The 24111-nt window shown below is 38.4% G+C and overlaps 3 protein-coding genes across 8 annotated transcripts; 2 read left to right on the top strand and 1 right to left on the bottom strand.

Annotated features, from left to right (window-relative positions):
* Positions 1-85: 85 nt before the first annotated feature.
* On the top strand, positions 86-2737 carry LOC135586395 (protein BASIC PENTACYSTEINE7-like). 2 transcript variants are annotated; one of them, XM_065114935.1, is made up of 2 exons: positions 86-857; positions 1541-2737. In XM_065114935.1, the coding sequence occupies exon 2, from the start codon at positions 1655-1657 to the stop codon at positions 2465-2467; it is 813 nt and encodes a 270-aa protein (XP_064971007.1). In that variant the 5' UTR covers positions 86-857; positions 1541-1654; the 3' UTR covers positions 2468-2737. The 2 variants fall into 2 exon arrangements, with proteins under 2 accessions (XP_064971007.1, XP_064971006.1); XM_065114934.1 differs by having other exon boundaries at positions 1503-2737.
* A 376-nt stretch (positions 2738-3113) lies between these two features.
* LOC135615869 (probable LRR receptor-like serine/threonine-protein kinase At1g67720) lies at positions 3114-11253 on the top strand. Of its 3 annotated transcripts, none has more exons than XM_065114931.1 (16): positions 3114-3360; positions 3871-4014; positions 4088-4619; positions 6175-6680; positions 6772-6904; positions 6980-7051; positions 7151-7219; positions 7299-7370; positions 7606-7674; positions 8981-9132; positions 9217-9458; positions 9627-9753; positions 9823-9891; positions 9985-10168; positions 10358-10493; positions 10655-11253. In XM_065114931.1, exons 3-16 carry the CDS (start codon positions 4222-4224, stop codon positions 10988-10990), a joined length of 2565 nt encoding a protein of 854 aa, XP_064971003.1. In that variant the 5' UTR covers positions 3114-3360; positions 3871-4014; positions 4088-4221; the 3' UTR covers positions 10991-11253. The 3 variants fall into 3 exon arrangements, with proteins under 3 accessions (XP_064971003.1, XP_064971004.1, XP_064971002.1); XM_065114932.1 differs by having other exon boundaries at positions 3865-4014; XM_065114930.1 differs by lacking the exon at positions 3871-4014.
* A 552-nt stretch (positions 11254-11805) lies between these two features.
* On the bottom strand, positions 11806-23168 carry LOC135615868 (uncharacterized). 3 transcript variants are annotated; one of them, XM_065114928.1, is made up of 15 exons: positions 23004-23168; positions 22417-22516; positions 22088-22218; positions 21812-21968; positions 21615-21727; positions 20474-20557; positions 20343-20391; positions 20141-20232; positions 18248-18368; positions 18030-18106; positions 16373-17964; positions 14377-14493; positions 13655-14301; positions 11946-12153; positions 11806-11856 (listed from the first exon to the last, which is right to left on the bottom strand). In XM_065114928.1, the coding sequence occupies exons 2-13, from the start codon at positions 22507-22509 to the stop codon at positions 13772-13774; spliced, it is 3156 nt and encodes a 1051-aa protein (XP_064971000.1). In that variant the 5' UTR covers positions 22510-22516; positions 23004-23168; the 3' UTR covers positions 11806-11856; positions 11946-12153; positions 13655-13771. The 3 variants fall into 3 exon arrangements, with proteins under 3 accessions (XP_064971000.1, XP_064970997.1, XP_064971001.1); XM_065114925.1 differs by having other exon boundaries at positions 11806-12153; XM_065114929.1 differs by having other exon boundaries at positions 11806-12153; positions 14407-14493.
* Positions 23169-24111: the final 943 nt, after the last annotated feature.

The following is a 24111-nucleotide window of genomic DNA, read 5'->3' as shown; positions in this document are numbered from 1 at the left end:
AAATAAAAAGGAAATGATAACCAAAATATTTAGGTTTTAAAAATATCCTAAATTTTTAGTCCCTTATCTTTTTTTAACGAGATTATCTTTGACCTCTATATCATCAACCGGCGCTCCCACCCTTCTGCCTTCACCTCTCATTCGTCGTTGTAATTATATCTTTTTCTGTCAATTCCATCCTATTCTTCTTCTGACACCATCGTAATTGATAGTCACACCTCAACTAACGGAGAAGAGGATGAAGATGGGAGGGGCGAAGACGGCAATGATCGACCGCATCGACGGCGGAGAGGAATCGGTCGGCTGTCTCGTCTATCTCGGGGTGGCTCCCAACGGACTCACCTGTCTCGCCCTGAACTGGAATGGAAGAAAGGAGACACGCGGAGCCACGTTTCAATGGTATCCCTGAGCGGGCCCACGGCATCAGGCCATACCGTGGTTCAGAATCGTGTTTTGTGGCCTAGCGGAGACAGGGGATCTCCTCACTCAAGTGAAACCACGGCAGGATGCGAGGCCTGAGACGCGCCCCATCGTCTGCGCCGAGTGGACCCACATTGGGTAGGGTCCACACTCGAGAGTCAAAAAGGCTTGTCTCTCCCACAAAGAGATAACAGTTTCGGCACAGCGAGATGGATTTTGTAGTTTCCGACACAGTTGAGGGGTAAACGTATCATTTCGCTCTCTTGATTGGTGCGGTGCTCATTAAAAGCTTGACAAAAGGACACCACCTGCCCTTTCCTTTGCCTCCCCCCCCCTACCTTTCTCAACTGCTCTCCGCCTCTATCATCAGCGGTGCTAAATTTTTCGTTTGATTTTAGATGAACGATAGTAGGAGGCGTAAAGGAATTCTCTCTTCCGTAAGATCTTCTTCTTCTTCTGCTTCTTGTTTCTTCTATGATCTGTTGCATACTGCTCTCAGCCTCCTCTTTCTGTTTCTTGCTTTTCTAGTATCCTCTATCAATGTTTGTTTTCTTCAGGATCTCTGAGATGATGGAAGGATCTCACAATCAGTTAGTCTCTGATCATAGATCTCTGTTTATATTTTGCTCTGTCACCAAAAAAATCATTTTTTTTCCTTTTTCCTTGTTAGTATGCTGCTTAAGCCTCTTTCTTCCGTTGCTGAAATGTCCTCATCAGCTCAAACTTTTATCTGTTCCTCGATGTTGATCTTTCCATCTTCCCATTCCCATCGTTTCTGTACTTATTTTCTAATTTCTTCTTTGAAAAAGTATAAATCTTTGGACAAAATCTATGACCCAACATTCATGTGGGAACCATATTTACTTGGTCTCTTAAATATTGTTCTTTGATTCCATTAAAAGCTTATCTTAGATTTTAGTTCTTCAAAATTTTGATTTCTCTTTTGTGAGAACATTGTGGATGTGATGATCTTAATCGATGTTCTGCTCATCCGGGCATTCATTTGTTGCATCCATAGCTGTTATCATTGATATAAATGCATTTTGTCTCTTTTCTGGCTTCAAATGTTTCTCTTCTCGCAGCAATTTATCCTTGAATGATGTTGGTGTTACATCTCCAGAGGTAGATTTCACAGTCCTTCAGCACATATTTAGGGAGCATAAGCAACAAGAATCTTTGATGTAGCATAAGCTGAACCTGGAGTTCTTCAACTCTTCAAACCCTCGGTAGTAGCATGGATGGAAGGGGAAGGTTGGGGACAAGGAATTGGGACTTCTGTGATCAGTCAAAACAAGCAGGGAAGATGCTGAAGTCGGTGTCTGGTGCTGTTCCAGCACACCAGGAGACCTCTCTTAGGATTAGCTCCTATCCTGCAACTGGTTCACACAGCTCTCATCCACCCACGATGGACTTCTCATGGTTTCCGCAGAGAAGCTTGGTCTCCCAGTCAAAATGTGTCGACCACCCTGCTGCAAATCCAGTAAGTTCAGAAATGATCGACATCCAAACCATGCCGATCGCTGAGGAGGAAACAGACGACAAAGTGGCCACTACCCCTCCGCCTATTCCGAAGCTCCGTAAGCAGCATTCTTCTACCAAGAAATCTGGTCGTGTCGCCGCCAAGGTATTGCGACCGAAAGAGCCAAAGAAACAGCTCCCCAACCCCACGAAGAAGAAAGGAGGCTCTTCGTCCACAGGAAAACGCGAGAAGAAGAATCAAGACAGCGTTGCAGAGCAGGGAACGATGCTTGATATCTCGAGCGTTCCTGTGCCCGTTTGCTCATGTACCGGCGTGCCACGCCAATGCTACAGATGGGGGTCAGGCGGATGGCAATCCTCCTGCTGCACCACAACCATTTCCGAGTACCCTCTTCCGATGAGCCCCACCCGGCCCGGCGCTCGCCTGGCCGGAAGAAAGATGAGCATTGGCGCATACGGGAAGCTGCTGCAGCGACTCTCAGCCGAAGGTTTCGACCTGTCGTACGCGGTAGACTTGAAGGATCACTGGGCGCGGCATGGCACCAACAAGTTTGTCACCATCAGGTAGCATGTAAGGGAAAGCAAGATTTGCTTTCCTCTTGTCGCTGCTGATTTGTGTTCGAGCTGTGTGTTGTACAGTAGAAGACTTCCTTGTAAGCATGTTTAGTCGAGTGAGTGGGTGTGTTGGTGTGTGAGGGACGACACTAAAGGTATCACCTTTTTTGGGGACATCACAACGCACCAGAGAGAGGACAAAGTGCTCCACTGGGAAGACAGTCTAACTCAGAGTTGATGGCTTTTCCATGGCTTCACTCAGAAGCATCATCATCGTCGTCAACCTTTTGCGGAGCCTCTCTCTCTCTCTCTCTCCGACTTTATGAAGCGCTCACGCTTCTTCTACCTTTTTCTTTTCGACTGTATGGCCATGTCCTCCTCGAACAATAATTCAAGTTCTCGATGGCACAGAGCCGCCACATAATTGTTGTCGGCAATCTCCCGAATTCCTCATCGTATATTCTGAAAAATTAGCCGAAAAGCCACATTGGCACCGCCGGAATCTAATGCGGTTTAGCCGCCGCCAGTGTGTCGGAAGGACATCGTCCATGTGGCAGTTGGCGGGACCCGGTGGCAGTCGCCAGGTGGCGTATCCCACGCCGTGTCTCTTTCCTTCCACCGTCTACGCTTCACACACCTTTCCCTTTCCGCCCCACTGGCCACTCGAATGCGCCAAAGCCTCAGCCCTCTTGCCACGCAGAGGTTCGAAAGCGATGATGATGGTGGAGAGATAGCCATAATTGCCACCACCCGCCTCCACTTCCACTCCGGAAAAGTATGCATATAGAAAGGCTGAGGGCGAGTTCGTCACTCTCTTCCGCTCGGGAGCAGAGATGGCCGCGCCACTTCTCCTCGTCGTCTTCCTTCTCGTCCTCTTCCTCTCATCGTCGGCGGCTCAGATGCCTGGTAACTTCTTGGTGCTCGTCTCTGTTTAGGTCTTGGTGAGCCCGTCGGTGATGATTTCTTACTTCTGTGCTCTTTTGTTTGTGATCTCCTTTATGGACGGATGAAAAGAGATCCTTATGATTGTGTGTAAATATGTGCGCAAAACAGCTCCATGCGCTTCTGATTTAAGTGAAAGATTTGTTGTTTTCCACCTTAATATTTTCTCTCTCATAAAAGGTTAGAACTTTTGGTCTCGATGCATTAGGCACGCTATTTTAATTTGCATAAGATAGGGTATTGTGAACTTTATGTATCTTAAAAGATACTGGTGAGATTTGCAGATTAGATGTTGGGAAAAAAAAAAGAAATTTTAGCTTTCTATTGATCTCAACTATCAAGATCATGTTGATTGTACTAAACCAGAGCAAAGAAATTTGAATGTGCAATTAAGGGATTTTGATTTGCTTATGTGAATAACAATTTTTTTTGTCATCTAAGTCTGTTGTTATCTATGTTGATTGTAAGGGCCAGAACGAAGAGATAGCATAGGTTTCTGCATGCTCTAGCTTGTTATTGCTTGCCAAGATGATGTTCTAAGAAGGGCCAAACACGACGGATAACTTCTCTTGCAGTTCATCCTACAAAACTTATTGTCTCATTAAAATTGTTGTCCCTGTAAGAAACAATTTGCTTATGGTTTTAGATGTGAAGATTAATCTTTCCTACTTACCTAATTTTTCTGATGCAGGTTTTATAAGTTTGGACTGTGGGGGTACAGATGAATATACAGATGATATTGGACTTGAGTGGACTCCGGACAGTAACATTATACATGGACAAACTGCCAGCATATCCATCCCTGGTGAGAGCCGGAAGCAATATATGAAAGTGCGATATTTTCCGGCAGATAGCAGTAAGTACTGTTATACATTGAGTGTGAAGTCGAGGACCCGCTACCTAGTAAGAGCAACTTTCTTGTATGGGAACTTTGATAGAAGTAATGTTTACCCAAAGTTCGATATCTTTCTTGGGGCAACGTATTGGTCCACCATTGTGATATCAGATGCAGCAACCATAGAAGTTCAAGAGCTGGTTTTATTGACCTCTTCTCCCACAGTTAGTGTTTGCTTATCTAATGCTAGTACTGGGCAACCATTTATCTCCACACTCGAACTTCGTCAATTTAATGGCTCACTCTATTATACAATATACGAAACTCAATTCTTTCTCAAACTGTCGGCGAGAATAAATTTTGGCGCAGAGAGTACTGATTCAGTAAGGTACTAGAACATATGTTTCTTTTTGTTAGTGATTTGTTCATAAGTCCTAAGGCAATGATTCTATTTTGTGATATGTTCATATTTATTTTCTAGTTGGATGCAGGATCAGATATAGTATCGCAACCTAATTTCGTAGTGGTTTATTCACACACAACAATGCCTCATATAAATATATAAAAAAATGATTGTTAAATAAATGAATCAACCTGAAAGCTCAAGAAGAAATCTTTTAAGGCCTTACACTGTGGGTACATCCTCAAATGCTGAGTGTTGTTCACTTCAAGAATGGGTAGAGTTGGATTCTAAGATGGTAAATAACTCGATAAAGAACAATATTGGTTTTAAATTTAAAATTTCCACATTATTTTGTATTCAGTCTATCGAGTGCATTTAGTTATCATTAGTTAGTCCATATACAAGGAGAAGGTGGAGTGTATTTACTAGTTTAGGTTGTGCCGCTAAATGGGGTTGGCAATTCAACTTAACTTTCTGAACAAGAATATACAAGTGTACTTGCAGAGAAGCATACAAGAAGCAATAGGACACTAAAGGTTTGTAGGCTATCAATGATTTTGGTCTTTTTATGGCATTACGCAACACATATTCTAAACATTCCATTACTTTGGTGATGACATCTTGGGAGACCTGTGAATTTTATCGTCTCACTGATTTTCTTATGATGTTCTGCAAGGGTAGGTCGAACAGTTGGCCTTATGGAGACCATGGCAGCGATGGTCTTTTCAGGCTATGGGTCAAGAGAACCTTTGAGGTTCTATCAAAGTTAACTATATCCAATGACTGCCAGAAGTAATGTATTACCATTGATTTCAGCTTTAGTCAGTTTCCAATCAGCTTCAGCTAGGTTCAAGCCAAAACCAATTCAAAAATCATTTTCAATTGGTGGCTGACCAGAACATAGCTGGTTCTTGTCCGGCTTTTGCCTTTCTTAATTGGAACTAATACTTTTTGTTGAGATCATTTGAAGCCAATCCAATGCCTTTAAAGCAATGCGATATTGACATACTTCTGATACTCCTTCCAACCCATTTCTGTCCATGCCCAACTTTTTCCACTTTAGATAGCAACCAAATTAGGAGATTTCCTTCAAAACCACTTTAATTCATAGATTTTGCTCTTTTGTATGACAAAAAGATAGCATAAAAATTGCTTGACCAATTAAATATGTTAAGACACCAAAATCACCTAGCACTATCGTATTATGAATTCTCATGATATATGTTGAGCCTATATAATCAGAAACAAGAAATGTAAGGTCTGGCATACCATTTAGGTAAAGCTTATATACATTTCATGTAAAATCTGAAAGTGTGAACATTTGCCACAGTAGAGTAAAGAGGAGAAAATTCAAATATTTGTGTATATAAGTATGTATATATATGTATATACATATATATACTCCTTTTCTGCTGAATTCCCTTTTCTATACGTGCATTTTTGTTTGCAAAACCTGATGTTCCATATATTTTTGTCTTCAAAATCTGGAAAGGCAGACTTGCCTCCTAAACCTTGTTTAGTGAAACTTTTATCATTATAGGTTTCCCGATGACCCATTTGATAGAATATGGGAATCAGATGCTAAAAGGAGAGCAAATTACCTTGTCGATGTTGCTCCTGGAACTGAAAGAGTATCAACTACAATGCCGATAGACGTCAGTACTTTTGAAATGCCGCCTGAAAAAGTGATGCAGACAGCTGTGGTGGGTCAAAATGGATCCTTGACTTACCGTCTTGACTTAGATGGTTTTCCAGGATATGGTTGGGCATTTTCATATTTTGCAGAAATTGAAGAACTCAGTCCAAATGAGACCAGAAAATTTAAGCTAGTAGTCCCAGGCATGCCAGCATATAGTAAACCCACTGTCAATGTTCAAGAGAATGCTCAAGGGAAGTATCGGCTCTACGAACCTGGGTACACCAATGTTTCCCTTCCGTTTGTCTTTTCCTTTGGGTTTAAGAAAACAAATGATTCATCCAGAGGGCCAATCTTGAATGCGCTGGAGATCTATGTGTACCTGCAGATAAATTATGGATCTCAAGATGGTAATCTCTCCTACTCATCTATTTGGATAGATTGTAACTTACATAAAAATATAATTTTGAGTTTATGATGTATTTGTTTAATGAGTTGCAGCAATTGTCATGGCCAGTTTGGTTTCACACTACCCGCTGTCTGATTGGGCACAAGAAGGTGGTGATCCATGTCTACCAGCATCATGGTCTTGGGTGCAGTGTAGTACAGATCCACAACCGAGGATAATTTCCATGTATTAAAATCAATTTTCCTTTCATATCTTGTATTCCAAACTGTTGAAGATTGTAAAGATGTACCTTTTTTGCAGTTTCTTGTCTGGAAAGAACTTGACAGGAGATATTCCAACAGAATTGTCGAAGTTAGCAGGCTTGGTTGAAATGTAAGACTTAGTGGATAAATTTTCTCAGATGATCATTGTGGATTATCTGTTTGGCTTAAACTACTTTATATTATATTGAATAATTTCTTTTTACTGCAGACATCTTGATGGGAATTCACTTACTGGACTAATACCTGATTTTAGTCGAAGTGTAAATCTGAATAAGATGTAAAGGGATAATGCCTTGTACATTTTGCACTTTAGATTTCACATGAATTTAACAAAATGCTTTTTTTATTTCATGCAGCCACCTCGAGAACAATGAATTAACTGGTCCACTGCCTTCTTATCTAGCAAACCTACCAAGTCTAAAGGAACTGTAAGTTTTACAATTCGAGTTAAAGTTACGATTTAGGTGGCTTGGGGCTGTGGATGCAATTTTTATCATTATATGCATTTTCATATTATTAGAAGTTTAGTTATTGTAGGAGTTCCACCATAACCATACAGTTCTCCATCTACTTCTGTAGAGCTTATCTCTATCTCATCCGATTTTATTTAAGTGATATTATTCATTTTAAAAATTTTCAGAGCTTTATGAATATTCATTGCAGGTATGTGCAGAATAATCATCTGATTGGAGTAATACCAAAGGGGCTTCTCAATAAAAACATCATCCTCAAGTGGGTATATCTTCCATTACATGAGATATCCAGTGCAAGTATTGTAGTTTATTTCCAAAACATGGACTAGAAATTAGGTGATGAATCTGCACTTAGGCATAATAAGGCAACATATTGACAAAACTGCAAAGAAAATTATTTTATTTCCATGATTACATATATATATATGTATATGTATATGTATATGTATATGTATATGTATATGTATATGTATATGTATATGTATATGTATATGTATATGTATATGTATATGTATATGTATATGTATATGTATATGTATATGTATATGTATATGTATATGTATATGTATATGTATATGTATATGTATATGTATATGTATATGTATATGTATATGTATATGTATATGTATATGTATATGTATATGTATATGTATATGTATATGTATATGTATATGTATATGTATATGTATATGTATATGTATATGTATATGTATATGTATATGTATATGTATATGTATATGTATATGTATATGTATATGTATATGTATATGTATATGTATATGTATATGTATATGTATATGTATATGTATATGTATATGTATATGTATATGTATATGTATATGTATATGTATATGTATATGTATATGTATATGTATATGTATATGTATATGTATATGTATATGTATATGTATATGTATATGTATATGTATATGTATATGTATATGTATATGTATATGTATATGTATATGTATATGTATATGTATATGTATATGTATATGTATATGTATATGTATATGTATATGTATATGTATATGTATATGTATATGTATATGTATATGTATATGTATATGTATATGTATATGTATATGTATATGTATATGTATATGTATATGTATATGTATATGTATATGTATATGTATATGTATATGTATATGTATATGTATATGTATATGTATATGTATATGTATATGTATATGTATATGTATATGTATATGTATATGTATATGTATATGTATATGTATATGTATATGTATATGTATATGTATATGTATATGTATATGTATATGTATATGTATGTATGTATCTGTATGTATGTACATATGTATGTATATATATAGTGGGTTGACCACTGCTGGATTGACCAGTGCCATGCCTGATACTTTTAACTTATGCTAGAACATTGCACTAAGAACTCTGAAGCACAAGCAACGGGAAGTCCATCTTTTTTTTTTTTCTCATTTTTGCCTTGTTTGATAATTGATATAGTTTTTCAAACTTCTTGTGCAAAATGCTCACATTAGATAAATTTTGAACTGATTTCTGTTCTTTGTTTTGTCCGGATTTAGCTACTCCGGAAACAAAGGCCTCCACAAGGAAAGCAAAGACTTGTATCATGTCATAATTATTGTTTTTTCTGTACTGGGAGCTTGTTTGTTCCTTCTGAGTATTATAATATGCTGCTTGTTTTTGCGCAAAACAAGGAAAAATCTTCCGAAAGGTACATGTGGAAAACCTTTGCTTTATTATATCATCAGGATTAAGAGGATCACATTCACAATCTACAAATCTTTTTTCTTTTCAGATGATGTGCCAAATGTCCAACCTGCTCAGAAGTTGGGTACTTTCTTCAGTGAAGTTTCTGCAGAAACAGCCCATCGATATACATTGTCTGAAATTGAAGATGCCACTGGCAAATTTGAAAGACGAATTGGTTCTGGAGGATTTGGAATAGTTTATTATGGAAAAATGGTAGATGGAAAAGAAATCGCAGTCAAAGTTCTTACTAATGACTCCTACCAGGGAATCCGGGAGTTTTTAAATGAGGTACTTCTTTATACTGACTGTCAAATATACATCGCTATTGTCAAGAAAAATACTTTTTGAATTTTCAATGTAGATGGTTAATGAGTTCTTTGCAAAACATGCCTATACGATACAGAAGATACTTTTTTGTTAATATTCTTATTTGTAGTTACTACAATGTTCTTTCAGGTCACATTGCTTTCTAGAATTCATCACAGGAACCTGGTAACTTTTCTTGGGTACAGTCAACAGGATGGAAGAAACATTCTTGTCTATGAATTTATGCAAAATGGAACACTGAAGGAGCATCTTCCTGGTATGTCCGCCCTGTTTGTTTCAGAATAAATGCTTTTACGATACAAAAGTTCATGTGCAATTTTTGCAGGACCTTTGGCTCATGAACGGAATCTCAGTTGGATCAATCGCTTAGAAATAGCAGAAGATGCTGCAAAAGGTTATAAACCCAATTAAGAATATTTTTTGCATTTTAAAACTGCAATCACATTACGTTGAATCTAAAAGACCCCTTCGACTGAAAACAAATCAGGAATCGAGTACCTCCATACAGGCTGCTTTCCGACCATTATACATAGAGATCTCAAGAGCAGCAACATTCTGCTTGACAAGCACATGAGAGCAAAGGTTGCAGATTTCGGTCTCTCCAAACCTGCAGTAGATGGTTCCCATATCTCAAGCATAGTTCGAGGAACAGTGGGATACCTTGACCCTGAGTAAGCCTTTGATTTTTCTTCACTAAGTAATTTCAATCCGAAAATAATTTAAATCTCTTTGCGAACCTGGTTTTCAAGTTTTATTTTACTTGAAAACTATTATTTGTGCTCCTTCATCGTATGATACGATACTTTTAACAATGCTTAGCTGTGAAAGAACTCCAACTCACTAACGGTAGACACATGCAGGTACTATACCTCACAGCAACTAACAGAGAAGAGCGATGTTTACAGTTTTGGTGTAATTCTTCTTGAGCTGATCTCAGGGCAAGAGCCAATTTCCAGTGAAAGTTTTGGCCTGAACTGCCGTAACATTGTTGCATGGGTCAGTCACTATCATATTATAACTGAGCTAAGTTTTTCTTGTGTTTTTTCTTCTTTTATTGCCGATATCAGTTGTCAAGGCATGGATCTTTCTCCATGTTCTTACAGCTAGGCGGCTACTATGTGCCAATCTCTGACACATCGAACTATATCATGTGGCAGGCAAAGTCACACGTGGAGAGTGGTAACATCGAGGCCATCATCGATCCCTCGTTGCGGGATGATTACAACGTGCAGTCTGTGTGGAAAATTGCAGAGATCTCCATCATGTGTGTCAAACTTCATGGATCACAAAGACCATCAATAACGGAGGTTCTCAAGGAGATCCAGGGGGCCATAGAAGTAGAACGAGGGTCAAGGCTGGGTGGAGATCACACCATGGGGCCACAGTCGAAGAACTCTACGGATCATTCTATGAACTCGAATGCTGGGGAGTTGGCTACTCCAGACCAGAATGTAACTTTCCCAGAGTTCTTTCTGGGACCAGGGCTCCGGTAAACTGTTGAACACTTTGGACATTATACTACCACTCAAGAAAGAAAATTGACAAGAGGAAGCTGGAAATGGATATACACACTTGTGTAAACATGTCAATTTCTGGTTATTTTTCCGAAAACTACAGCAGCTTAAAACCTTGTAGCCATTTCAGCATTAGACACTGTTGACTGGCTTCAGTGCCAATATATGATAGAAAACAAGCAAGCTCTATATATGATATAAGAACGGTTTGAGTTCAGGAAGAAGAGTTATATGTTGCTCAAGTGCTGAGTTGCAAACAAAAAGAGACTGTTGCTGCGAACACTGACCACTAGTAAGATGAAAAAACCATGTGAGACCATTGATATGATCACAACCTGTTAATCATCGAATTGTCTCGTCACAGCAGCAGCAATAATCTTCGAAGAATGATTTTTGCATCTAACAAAATAATCCCTGAAAAAATCGATTGAAAATTAGATTATTAAATCTAAAGAGAAATCTGGTTTCACTCTGTGATCAAAATGAAAATAAGATTATCCCAATCTAAAGGTCAAGAATAAAATCCAAACACGGACATCAAAGCCAACGATTCTCATTACCTTTCCTTCACTTCCACGTTACCAACAACGGACCCGATCTCTGAAAACCTGTTTGGTTCCACTTGGAGATGGGTGTTCTGCTTCTCCAATCAGCATCATCACGTTTTAGAATATCCCACCTACAACTGATTCCTGGATTTATGCAAATGATGGCTATCCCACCCTCTTGCGTCATAATGGAGAAAAGCCGAATCCACAACTAAATTTCCCATGTGATTCAAGAGTCTTACCATGTGTAGACAAAGCACAGATTTATGCAAATGATCAAACAGTAGCACCAAGACACTGCAATGTAAGAATCACTCTTCTCAGCTATACAATTACTTTGGCCAATAAATCATATGGGCCAACAAAAACAAAATACATGTATTTACATGAAGATCTTCAAGGTAGAGTCAGAAACTTCAAAACAACCCCATACATATGCTGCAGTATCCTCCACGTCTGAGCAAATACAACAAGACACACCTCCACTGAGGCAGAGCAAACACAACAAGACACATCAAGATGACAGCCCTTCGCTAATGCCTCATCGCTCAAGAAACTAGTCACAAGAATTAAGCTGCAGTAACTGATGCGTTCCTGCTTGGAATATATCATAGACATTACTTTACTGCTAAAAATAGCAAACAATACAAGATAACCAAAACACACCTATCAGCTAATCAGAAACAAAATCAACATAAACATTATAGTGTCATGGTTAACCATTATAAAAAGAAGAGATCAATGCTTCACATAAATTAGATAACAACAGACAGCAAGCAGAAAAAAAAACTAGTAATCCAAAAAAAATTCAACCGTTTAAATGAGGTTCACAACCATAAACATGCAGTGTAGCTCTGTTTCTACACACACTAGTTCAAATGCAAAGAGTTCATTGGGGTATAAATATAGATATATACACGCGCTTTAGTGTTAGTTTAAATCCTGTGACAGTCCACTGCAGATATCATTAGTGATATATATTAATAATCAAATTCCCAACTTACCATTTGTAATGGACTACACTTTTTAATTCTGCAGATATGAAGTAAGGAAACTCTAACGTAACAATTTTAGCCAATCCTAGAAAGCAGATCGATAATAATGAAGTAAAATAAAATTGTGAAATGGGAACATAATAATAACTTCAATAATCGCAAAGTCCTAGACTCAAATCCCGCCTTCTCCACTTTACACTTTACAAAAAAAAAAGAAACAACGAAAAAATCAATAATGTTTGCCATATGGACAGCTATCTCCGTGTTCATGTCCTTGGTGAGATTTTTAACAAATGTCCTTAAATTGATGAACCCTTTACTGGTATATATCTAGTAAATAGGGGCCAAGATATACTTACAAGCTTTGCTGTCCACTTGATATGAGTACATATGTCGCCTCTGTTGAGGCATAAATCCATGTGAAGTTTCAAAAGTAAAATGAATGTCAAAAAATAAAACTCCAGCAAAATAGATCTTGATCTTATTCTCTAATGCAAGTTGAATGTAGTAGAAACCAGTTTCTTTGTGAAAACAATTGTGCAATCCCTGCACACTAGGCTGAAAAATGAACAATTTGGTGTACTAAACACCCAACCAATTATGAAATCATTTCTACATTGCTACACTTGGCCAACCTCATAATATTTATGCTTCTTAATACTGTAGACATGCTCAGCATCTCGTCTTAAAAATTAAGTAGTTTGCGGCTGTGCATTATTATATTCAATGACACCTTATAGACAAGTTAGTTCTTGCTAACGTCAACCAATACACCACTGAAACAAAAAACAGCTAGACAAATCTTAACACAAGCAGATAAAAGCTAGATGGCGACATGCAACTCCATGCCAAATGTCTTTCTCTTTAAAAGGAGCTATTTGACCATCAAACTAGCATGCATTTTAAGGAAGGTCCTTATAGTTAAGAAGTGCATCATAGAGATTCCAAAGATTCTATGCAGTTGAGAGATCTCTCGAACAGAAACAGCACAACATGGCTGACATTAACAACATTTCAGGTTTATAGATATGTTATTAAAGCACCTTCACCATATAGCATTCCCGACAGTTAATCCATACAGATTGTAAAAATGTGCATACCTGTCGATGGAAATTGTCCAAATATTAAGCTTTCAGATTGTAAAACTGACTGTCATCCATTGTCAGATATCCACTTTCACAATAACAAGGTCAGAGCAGCACAGCAACAGATCAGCGTTACATTCCAAATGCCTGGTTATACAGATTACCTGCACTTGGTATGTGGAACTTATTTTCGTCAGTGCTTGTGTAATAGTCATTAAGTCCAAATCTCCCATTCCTGAATTTCTCACTCATGCCTATATTATTGCCAGGGCATACACTCTTCCAGGCATCCCACTGGCTATTTGAAAAGAGTGGATTTCTCAAATGCTGGAATGACAACTGCATAATTGGAGAAATACCAGCATGGCTTTGTGACAAAAGTTGAGATGCAATGTATGCATCATTCAACTGTAAGAATCTTTCTCCCATATGATCTGGTATTCCCAGGTTCTGAGGAGAAGAAACTGATTGCTGAGCCAATAAATGAAGCCTTGGATCATTATTGGGGGTGCTAAACTGTGCAGGAAATGAATATTTCAACCCCAATGTTGAATTATTTTGTTCAAGATGTATCCGTCCCTTACCAATAGCCAATATCGCCGGATCAATGAACTCCACATCACCTGAACTTCCAGCTAAATGTGATTGATAATGATTTCCACCTAAAAAACAGCCAAACATATGATTTTCTAGAAGGGTCAAAAGTTTTCAAAACAAGCATCACAAAGTGTACAAACCTAAGTAGGTCATGTCATGTTCCTGGTTACCTCTGTTTGGACAAGAAAACCCCGGAGGCGACGATATGGTTGGAGCCAAGAATCCAGGTGGAGCTGTTATCTTGGCCCTTGAAACACCTTCCAACAAGTATAGGATTTAAAATATATATTTTAACTGAAATAACTGGAAACATAGAATGTGCATGCAAAAACCTTAATATTCAGTAAATTTTCTGCCATATAGAAACAGAAAAGCAGTGAACAAGTAGACTTCAAAGGCAGAAAAAACATAATAATTGGACAATAAGTTTAGACGGGTAGGGCTAATTTAAAAGTAAAGTTCCACTAGTTCAGATGTAAACTAAGATACAAGTAGGGCCAATTTAAAAGCTTAGATCCAAGTAGAGCTGAAAGTCGATTGGCTAGAATCTCACGTGTGTATGAGAACAAATATCTGTCATGTTTATTTTGATCTGCATTTTGCCAACCAACATCTTTTGACATTGGACATGGATCCGTTTGAGTTCTAAACAGCTAATAATAGATAGGCCATTTTAGTAATTCTTTAAGCACAGATTATGTACTCCTTTCCTATCATTCCTTTCTAATTTAAGCTTCTCTAAACTAGAGGGGAACAAACCAAGCCAAACTGAAACTGAATTGTTTCATTCAGTTTGGTTTCATATTCAGTTTCGAAAACAGGTGATATTCTAAAGATATGTATTACAGTTTAAAGTATCAAATTCCTAAGGAAAAGGTGCATTGCATCTATATTTCTTATATATACTAGGTGTTATACCCTATTTATGAGCATGAATTTTATATTACCACAGTTGATTACACATATGACTATATGCAATCAGTTCACTTTGGTTAATAGTGATTTCTTAAACCCAGACCAATGCAAACTGAAAGTTGTTCCTTCTCCATCCTTTCAACCGAAACACTCGATATGAAAACCTGCACAAAATCTAAGTGCATAAGTTCAGTTGGATTGATCAAGTTTATCAGTTCAATTACACAGCCCTACTTTGGAAACAGATTTATCCTCAATTTTCTTCTCCCATTCACTTTTAACTGTTAATGGGTAGCACTATTTCTCCAAAAACATTATGAACATTGCATGACAAGAATATGAATAACACTCAACAAGTATACTCCTAACACAAAACACAGCCAATTTTTAGTACCCATTCAATGCTCACAACTATATATTAGAATATGGATCCACCCACTATGGTGCTGAGACCAAAAATAAGCACCAAATTTTAGCTGCAGCAAGGTACTACAAACCATTCAGAAGATCAGAAAGGTGCAAAAAAGCCATTTCAGCATGTTGTTTCAAGATATACTAGAGTTCTCTAGCTCGTGCATAGGACAGGACATTCTATTGGTGTAATAAGTGAATGTGTGTTACATTATGGATTTTCACATATGGGCCAAAAACCTTTAGTTATCCTTGAGCACAAGTAGCTGGTACGTTCAAACCAGCAGCATCTGTCACGCTTGTATTCTCTTTTGACCCGAGATGCATACATCATGAAATGATTGAGGCAATGAATAGAAAGGGTATCCAATTAAAGTTAGCAAATCATGGCCATAATGCATGATGAATAGAAACGAAACAGCAAGATTCTCACCAACTGTGATGTAATTACTTCCATAGAACTTTCCTTACATAAGGGAGGAGGGAGGGGCACAAGAGGCACATTTTAGATTATAAGAGAAAAGGTTAAGTAAAAAATATTCTAATCACTTGTTTAAATGATATCAACAGATTGTAGTTGAACAAATACTAGAAAGAACAAAGAAAAATAAAGTAATCCAAATAGCCAAAGAGAATTTACACCAAATGTCAAGAAACAACAACCATGATGTAAATCTAAAAAAGATACTGAAGGAATGAAAATTGCTGAATCAAAGAAACTTTAATACAATAATTTTCACAATAAGTACATATTATTGTGTCATATAATGAAAGATATAGCTATAGAGACTAGAAACAAGAAATACTTACCGGTAGTCCTATCAGACAAAGTGTTGCTACCGATGAAAAGATCAACATCCTCAAAATCATTGGATTGAACTCGATTCTGGAAACCATCTTTATATGAAACTCGTGATGAGGACTGAAGTCTCTGAGCATCACTAATTTCTCTAGCAGGTTCTAAAAGGATTGCTTGACTTTCTGGTCTCGCAAAAGAAAATCTAGACTGGTTACTGTTTAGGGATTTCCATGAACTTGATAATTTTAAACAATTGTTTTCTTCAATTTCACCACGCAGCCTAGCCAAATTGTTAGCTGAGGATAATGAGTCATCCCATGGATCAAAATCTAGTGACAATAAATCTGAAATGATGCTGCTCTCTTGCTTTTTATCTACACAAGCATCATTGTTACCACTAATTATATCAATCATATCTACTGGTATCATCTTTTCTTCCATGCAGTTGAACCCAGGACACTCTGAACCATTACTGCTTGAAGAATTTGAGTTTATAACATATTCGCTGTGTCCATCATGTATTACAGATTCGTCGTCTCCTATGGAACACATAGCCACCTCAATTTTTCTATCCATGTCCCAAGAACCATCAGTAAATGGGGGTTGTTTATTTCCAAGTCCAATACTCCAGGGAGCAGAATTTGACTGACTTGTACTGTTTTGTGGGTGACCTCCACAAGGTGAAAACTGTGTGGGCTGCAATTTCACGGGATCCTTCATCATATCCATTATAGAGATTGATTGTTGCTTTAGGGGTTCAGAATTCAAATCCATTGATTTAATCATGCTCGATGTAACAGAGGCCAAATTTAAATCTCGACTCCTGAGCATCTCAGTTGAACAGAGATCAGAGACTGAGGTTTGATGCTGGTCAATATTTAACTGATTTTCCACAGAATGGGCATCTATATTAACTGAAGAAAATCCTAAGCGAAAGCTCTGCATATCATCATTGACAATAGCAGAACCATTAATAACTTTATCATGATTGGAGTTGCCAAATTGTCTAACGGTACTTTTAGAAATAGTGGTGGCATTTTTTGGCTCTGAGTCACTACCACTTGAAATACTACCTCTTTCCTTGTCTTCAAGTGCTACTGCTAGAGGGTCAGATAAGCAACTTGAAGAAACCTGAGAGGTACCAATCATGACCGGGGCCACCTGAGTTGATGATAAAAGTGTTTGCTGCTGCCTGTCAAAGTCAGATCTTATAGACACTAACCGACTAGACCTGTCATCCAAATCTGCCATTTTTATTTGTTCCACTGGCTTTGATGTTACAATGGCATTATCATTCAATGAAGATCTCAAAGAAAAATCAACAATCTTGACTGTCTCTAAAGATGAAGTCAGCGGTGAATCTGCCCGAGTATCAAGTCGTAAAGGTTCCAAGGACCCAGACGTGGAATGAACATCTTCCTTGCTTTCAAGTACCCTTGATGTTATAAGCATTTCATCATCCCGTGCTGAAGGTTGCTTTATGCTTGTCGTCAATAAAGAAGGCAAAGATGAATTGCTTATAGCCTGTGTGTTTTGAATCGCAGGTGTTCGAGAGCATTGTCTACTTGAAGCCAAAATCTGGCAATTTGAACCACGAAGTCCCCTGCATATGATCATAGAATTAGCAAAAATGACCATTGCCAAGATAAGGTAAAAAAACAAACATACCATGAAGCAGCTGTTGGTAAAGCATTGGACTTTTCGGCACTAATATTAGAAGAACCTTTAACCTGGATTGAGGAATTCTTAAAAAAAAAAAAAATTAAGTCAATATAGAGAGGGAGAATGAGACCTAGGCATAAAAGCATGATGTGCATAATATCACTATAAAGAGTGGCTGATCCTATCTCAAAGAGGTCCTTTGCATCAGGAAAATATGGGCTTACAATACAGGTCCTCTTGACTGGATGCTTGTCCAAGCCTACTCTGCTGTTGAAGTCATCCATTGGCGGAGGCAAAACATTTCCAAAACGTCGTTGAGAACTGGAATAAGTAATTTGAGGAACCCTACTCATGAAGTTCCATTAGTGAAACAAAGTCAATCATAAGAAAAACAAGTATACGGGCATAAAATAATATGCCAAAAGTAAAGACAAAAAATTATGGAGAATAGTTGACTTGTCATCTGCTGTAAAATAGTCTGAAATGCACAATGTTTAACTCAAGCAAATGATTGTACATTGATCAACAATGTAGGTGCATCCTTCCTGTGACACCCAAAGAAGCTTATATCTGAACATATGCTTTGAGCAGTCAACCTCAACAATTAAGTGAACATTTTTAATATATACAAGTTTTGGACTTGTAGAATAATTGGATAAAGAGCAAGTCCACAAACCTCTCCGTGTGGTCTGATATGTGGGATGCACCTCAGCTTAGTCTGAATGCTGCACCCGGCACTAAGCAAATATGATTGCGATATCCTAAAGCTCTCGCATTAAAAGACAACAAGGATTCAAGTTTCGGTCCAAAGGAGTAACGGAGACAGCCAAGCAGCAGGCAATGGTGAGGCAACAAGCACATGGCGTGAGAGGAAGGAGCATGGGGAAATTAAAAATAAAAAAATATGATTATTGTGGCCAAGACAAATAAAAAATAAATAAACTGATTCTGAACTAGACCGGTGATATTGTCTGGTTTGGGTGTTGGTATTAATCGTACTAGTAAATATTTACTGGGTTGTACAGTCCAAGGTTCCTAATCCCGTCGTATACGGTCTGATCCCTACCAGTGTAGTACCAGTGCATGAAATTATGAACCTTGCTACAAATCGATCCCGTCGACTTTTAAAACCTTGAAGGCACAAACCGTTGGCCAATCACCAATAACTGGGGCTCAATATTCCTTGGCTAAGGTGAAACCTTGTGCCTGCATCTAGCTGCTACATACTATGCCAAGATGGAAGCCCATAATTACTCTAACTTCTATATTTTATAGTAAATATCACGTTGCATTAGTACAGCAACAATTACTTTAATCCAAAAGGTTATTTCTGGTACCCAAACCCAAATCTAGACAAAAGAGTCTACACAATTTGTGACTTAGATAAACAAATTTGCAATGTTACCATGTTAAACCAAATGACTAGCAGCAGAACTGGCAGGAATTGGCTGAACCCAACATGAATAAACCAATTCTTGCTGACCCATACTCGTCAGATAAGTATGGTACCAGTACACTGGGCAGGACCACCTAAACTGTCCAATATCATCAAAAAGATAGTAAATAAATAAATACCAACCAATCTACATGGTCCAATACGCCAACAGGTAAACATTGATCAGTATGTGCCAGTCCAACTAGTCTTTAATTCCTTGGTTATCAGTACTCCATAAAGGAATACATTGTGGTCCAACCAATACTTGATTCCTTGGTCAACAGTATTCCACAAAGGTGTCGCAAACTCCGAATGATATAGCACAACAAGTTTGTGCCCACTAAGCATCTCCGATAAACACTATGCATTAATTTAGTATGGCAGTGTCAGGCAAATGCTGCCATCAGGGCAGCAACAGGAACCTCAACCCGAAACTGCTTGCAGGAAAAACACAACTAAATTAGTCATTTACAGCCCAACAACATACATAACTCCTACAAAGTTCACCAGACAATTTTTGGCTAGGCAGAATTCGAAGTACTAAACAAGTTTCTCAAATATTTTCTGGATGGAAGCACAACAATATGATTGTGTTGGTTATAACATGGAGTGTCAAAATTTGATCATACTAACAATCAGAAAAATCACCATCCGCATGCAAAAAGGTGTGGAAAAAAAATACCTTGTACAAGCTGAAATCATCTCATCTTTTGTAAAACCATCCCCGTGGCTACCTATGTCATGCAAATACAGACAATCGGGATTGCTGCAGGTCTGAATCAACACAACACCTCAATAAAAACAAACAAATGCGTGCAATTCTAGTAGACAGCAAAACCTTGTACTTATTAACATAGGAGAGCATGGATGAGCAATCTGCTTACCATATTTCTTAACCATGCACGGCAATATTTTGTGGTGCCAAAGCATGCTCTGGTGAAAGCCAAAAAATCAGAGACGTTTATATGATAATATGCACAAGTCTGCAAAATGGAAATTCAATTCATGTACTTACCTCAAGGATTTACCTTCCAACACATAATTGTGTACAACTTGTATACATCGAACAGCTTCTTCCTCCTTGGCATATGTAACATAACTGTCCAACAAAGGTCATATCTAACAGTCAAACATAGTCCATGATGGAGAAACCATGAAAAGCATATGCTGGAAACCTAAAGCTAAGATAATTCTTATTTCATGAATGCATCTCTTAAATTAGTGAATATCTCTTAGTTTGTTGTTTTTCACTTATGCCACATGTCCAATTCAACACACATATCAGATCAAACACCAAATTTTTGTACAAGTTTTGTAAAAAAAACAACATTATGATCTACACACAGATTAATGATAGCCTGATAATTGTCTGATAATTTTATTAAAATTAAATAGTAATATCATTACTCATATATTAACTATTTCCTTGGTCTGCATTATCACAAACCTAGATTACTCATCCTAGATCTGTATATAACATATCCTTCTGAAAAAATAATTAGAACATATCTTGAAGGCAAAAGACGCCTAAAATGAAACACTATGACAAATGTTTTGCAAGAAGCCAAGATCAGTCAAGAGGCCACCCAAGGCCTAGGTTGTTAGGTGTGAGGACTGATGCCCTAAGTCAAACCATCCCAAGAATACAAAAAAATAACCAAAAGTAATTTTAAACAGGGCACCTGATTGAAGTAAGGCATGGTATAGCTATCTAGGAGAGAATACTAACTTGTTGATATCCACTGATCATTTTCAGGCCAACTTAGTCATCAAAATGTGATATACATCAAATATTAAGGAGGGGAAACAAAGAAGGAATCTGGGAGGAGCATGTTGATATCATTTGGAGCATAGAACATGAGCATGAGTCAATAAACCATTATGGGTTTCTAAACAAAGAAACATGAGTAACACAATTCCAGTAGAAACTTGACAGGGGTCGAGAACTTGAAACTCAAGTCTGAACACATCAATGACACGATTGTGTGTGTATAGGATAGAGATAGAGATAGAGATAGAGAGAGAGAGAGAGAGAGAATCTTAATGATGTCTACAGTAATTAATTTTCTCTATTTATAGACAATTTTGTGGCAGTATATCTGTCTTCACATCCCAGCCAAGTAAACAACATGGTAACTGAGTCCGATGAGACTTACATGCCAAATGTGTTGTTAGTTGATGTTTTCTGCGAAGAAGTGCCAGCTGCACAAGAAATTGAAACCTTTAAAACTTTCCCATACTGGCCAAAGTATTCCTTGCGCTCAAGAATCTGATGCAGAAAAATGAGAAACCTATCACGAGGCCATGTATACATATATACTGATCCCAGTTGAACAAATGCCAATACACCTACATTTTCATCACATAAATTAAAAGGTAACCCAGTTATGTATACAAGATTCTTTTGCATCACTCTGGCACCGCTAAGATGCTTCATAGCTTCTGCTGATATCTTGGTCTTTGCTCTTTGAGGCCTTTGCTTTTTCTCAGAAAATATCTCAGCTATTATCCTGCCCCCAGGTGAAGCAAAATTTCATTGTAAACTATTAGTATGTTTGAGGGGAACAAAAAAAAAATAGATTTGATAGATAAATGTAGCGAGAAGAATAATTATAATGCAATAGGCAACCTCTCGGAGTTGGCAGGTGCCGCTTTAAGGACTCTGTCCTTGTCATATGGTGTGCGGCATGCTGGACACCGAGCTTCTGTGTCTTCTTTCTCAGCCATTTCAATTATATGATGCCAACACCAGATACAAATCTATACATTAAAGAAAATTCAAACGGCATCAAACCTACAATCCTTCTTATTAACGATAATGCATATATTTGAACAAGGCTGGATAATAATATATAGATTTCGAAAACATATCAAGCAGTATGTTCCCTGATGTTCCAAAGGAGTGTCGGACTTGCAAGCAATAGAAGTTGAATGGTTCTTGCATAATAGGGATCGTACCTCATACCCACACTTGCAAGGCTTCAGCTGCTGGTCGGTCAGGTCCATCTCCTCCGCGCACAGAGGGCAAGTCCTTTCTCCGTCGTCACTCATCCTCGTGCTTCAAGGAACACAAAATTCTCAACCCGACTAATAGTGAAGCAAACATCAAAATGAGCAATCCGTTGATCGATTACCAAATCCAACGGATAAGAAAATAAATCACAAACCCGTCTTCTATAAATCCTAAACACACCCTTTTTTTTTCTTGCATCGATCGACCAAATCCATCTCCGAAAAAACAAACAAAATCCTGAAATCAAGAAAACTTACAATTAAAACGATCCAACTTACAAATCCAGCAAAATCTCCTAGACCAGTTCAAATCTCTCCGATGCGATCAACCAAAACAACCGCAAAAAAGAAAGCGACCCTAAAGATGCATCCGAATCCAAAAACTTCATCCCCCAAGCAACACGAACCCGAAAAAATCCGAATAAAGATTTCAAGATTGATCGGATACAAGCATCGCAGGAGATAAAATTCAAGAAAACGAACAGAACCGCAGAAAACAGATGAAATCAAGAGAGTTGTGTGAAATAATATACCTGATTCGGGGGGGCGGGGGAGGATCGAGACGCCGAACTCGAAGGCGCCGCGGATTCCCGGAAGACAGAAGGGGGAAACAACGAGGACAAGAATGCACCCCCCCCTCCCCGTTGTTCTTTGGATCAATTTCTAATCTATTTGTTTGCCTTTATTTCGTCGTTAATTTGGCCCGCTGCGTTTCGAGGGTCCGTCATTTAAATTAAATGCACCCCACCAACACCAACCCGCCCATATGTTTGCATATAATTACGATCAGAGCCTCCGCTTCTGCAGTGCCTTCTTTTCTTACCAAGTCCACGCTTGTCCGTCTATTATCTTCCTCGCAATTGGACGGCTGCACACCAAAGATTGAGATTTCCTGATATCGTACAATATTTTTTATATTTAAAATATTAATCTGATGATGTTTGGATAATTAAATTAATTAGCATATGATGGGGATAATAAATGGCAACGTGACACGTCAGGACGACACACTACCCAAAGAAGACAATAATACCGACGCAATGGCGCTGACGTCACCCGCTCTCAGACAACGACTTCATCGTCGTTTGACCCAACATACTTGGTCGAGACAGAGAAGAACGACGATCGAGGTATGCCCATGCCCTGCGGTAGTTCGGTTCTTCACGCAACGACAACGACAATATCAGACGTCATCAGAAGTACGATCCTACCCCCGCAGGCAGGCACATCAGGTAACACTAAACTTCCCTATAAATACCCCGGAGTTCCAAACGATGGGGGACAAACGACAAACTCCCCTCCACATTATTTAACTTGATCGTCGGAGGCGTCGGGCCGAGCTTCCGACCCGACCTGTGTGCAGGGAAGGAGACAAGGCGATTTCCCAGGGAGGGACGCAAGGAGAATGCGCCTTCCCTAGGGCATCCCAATGATCCCAGGCGTGGTCCGGTCCACGCGGTCGATCACTCCGGCAACCCCAAGAAACCCCGAGCAAAGATCCCCACCATTCAGTCCCGAATCAAGCCATGTCGGCCCCGAGACACGACGTAAAGTTGTTTACCTCAACAGCATCTTTCAAATTTATCTGAGAAAAAAAGGAGGAATTTTTCTGATGACGGAACAGAAGTTATGGATCACTTC

The sequence above is a fragment of the Musa acuminata genome, chromosome BXJ2-6 (assembly GCF_036884655.1).
Source record: "Musa acuminata AAA Group cultivar baxijiao chromosome BXJ2-6, Cavendish_Baxijiao_AAA, whole genome shotgun sequence".
Taxonomy (NCBI): domain Eukaryota; kingdom Viridiplantae; phylum Streptophyta; class Magnoliopsida; order Zingiberales; family Musaceae; genus Musa; species Musa acuminata.
This window is presented reverse-complemented; position numbering and strand designations above follow the sequence as displayed.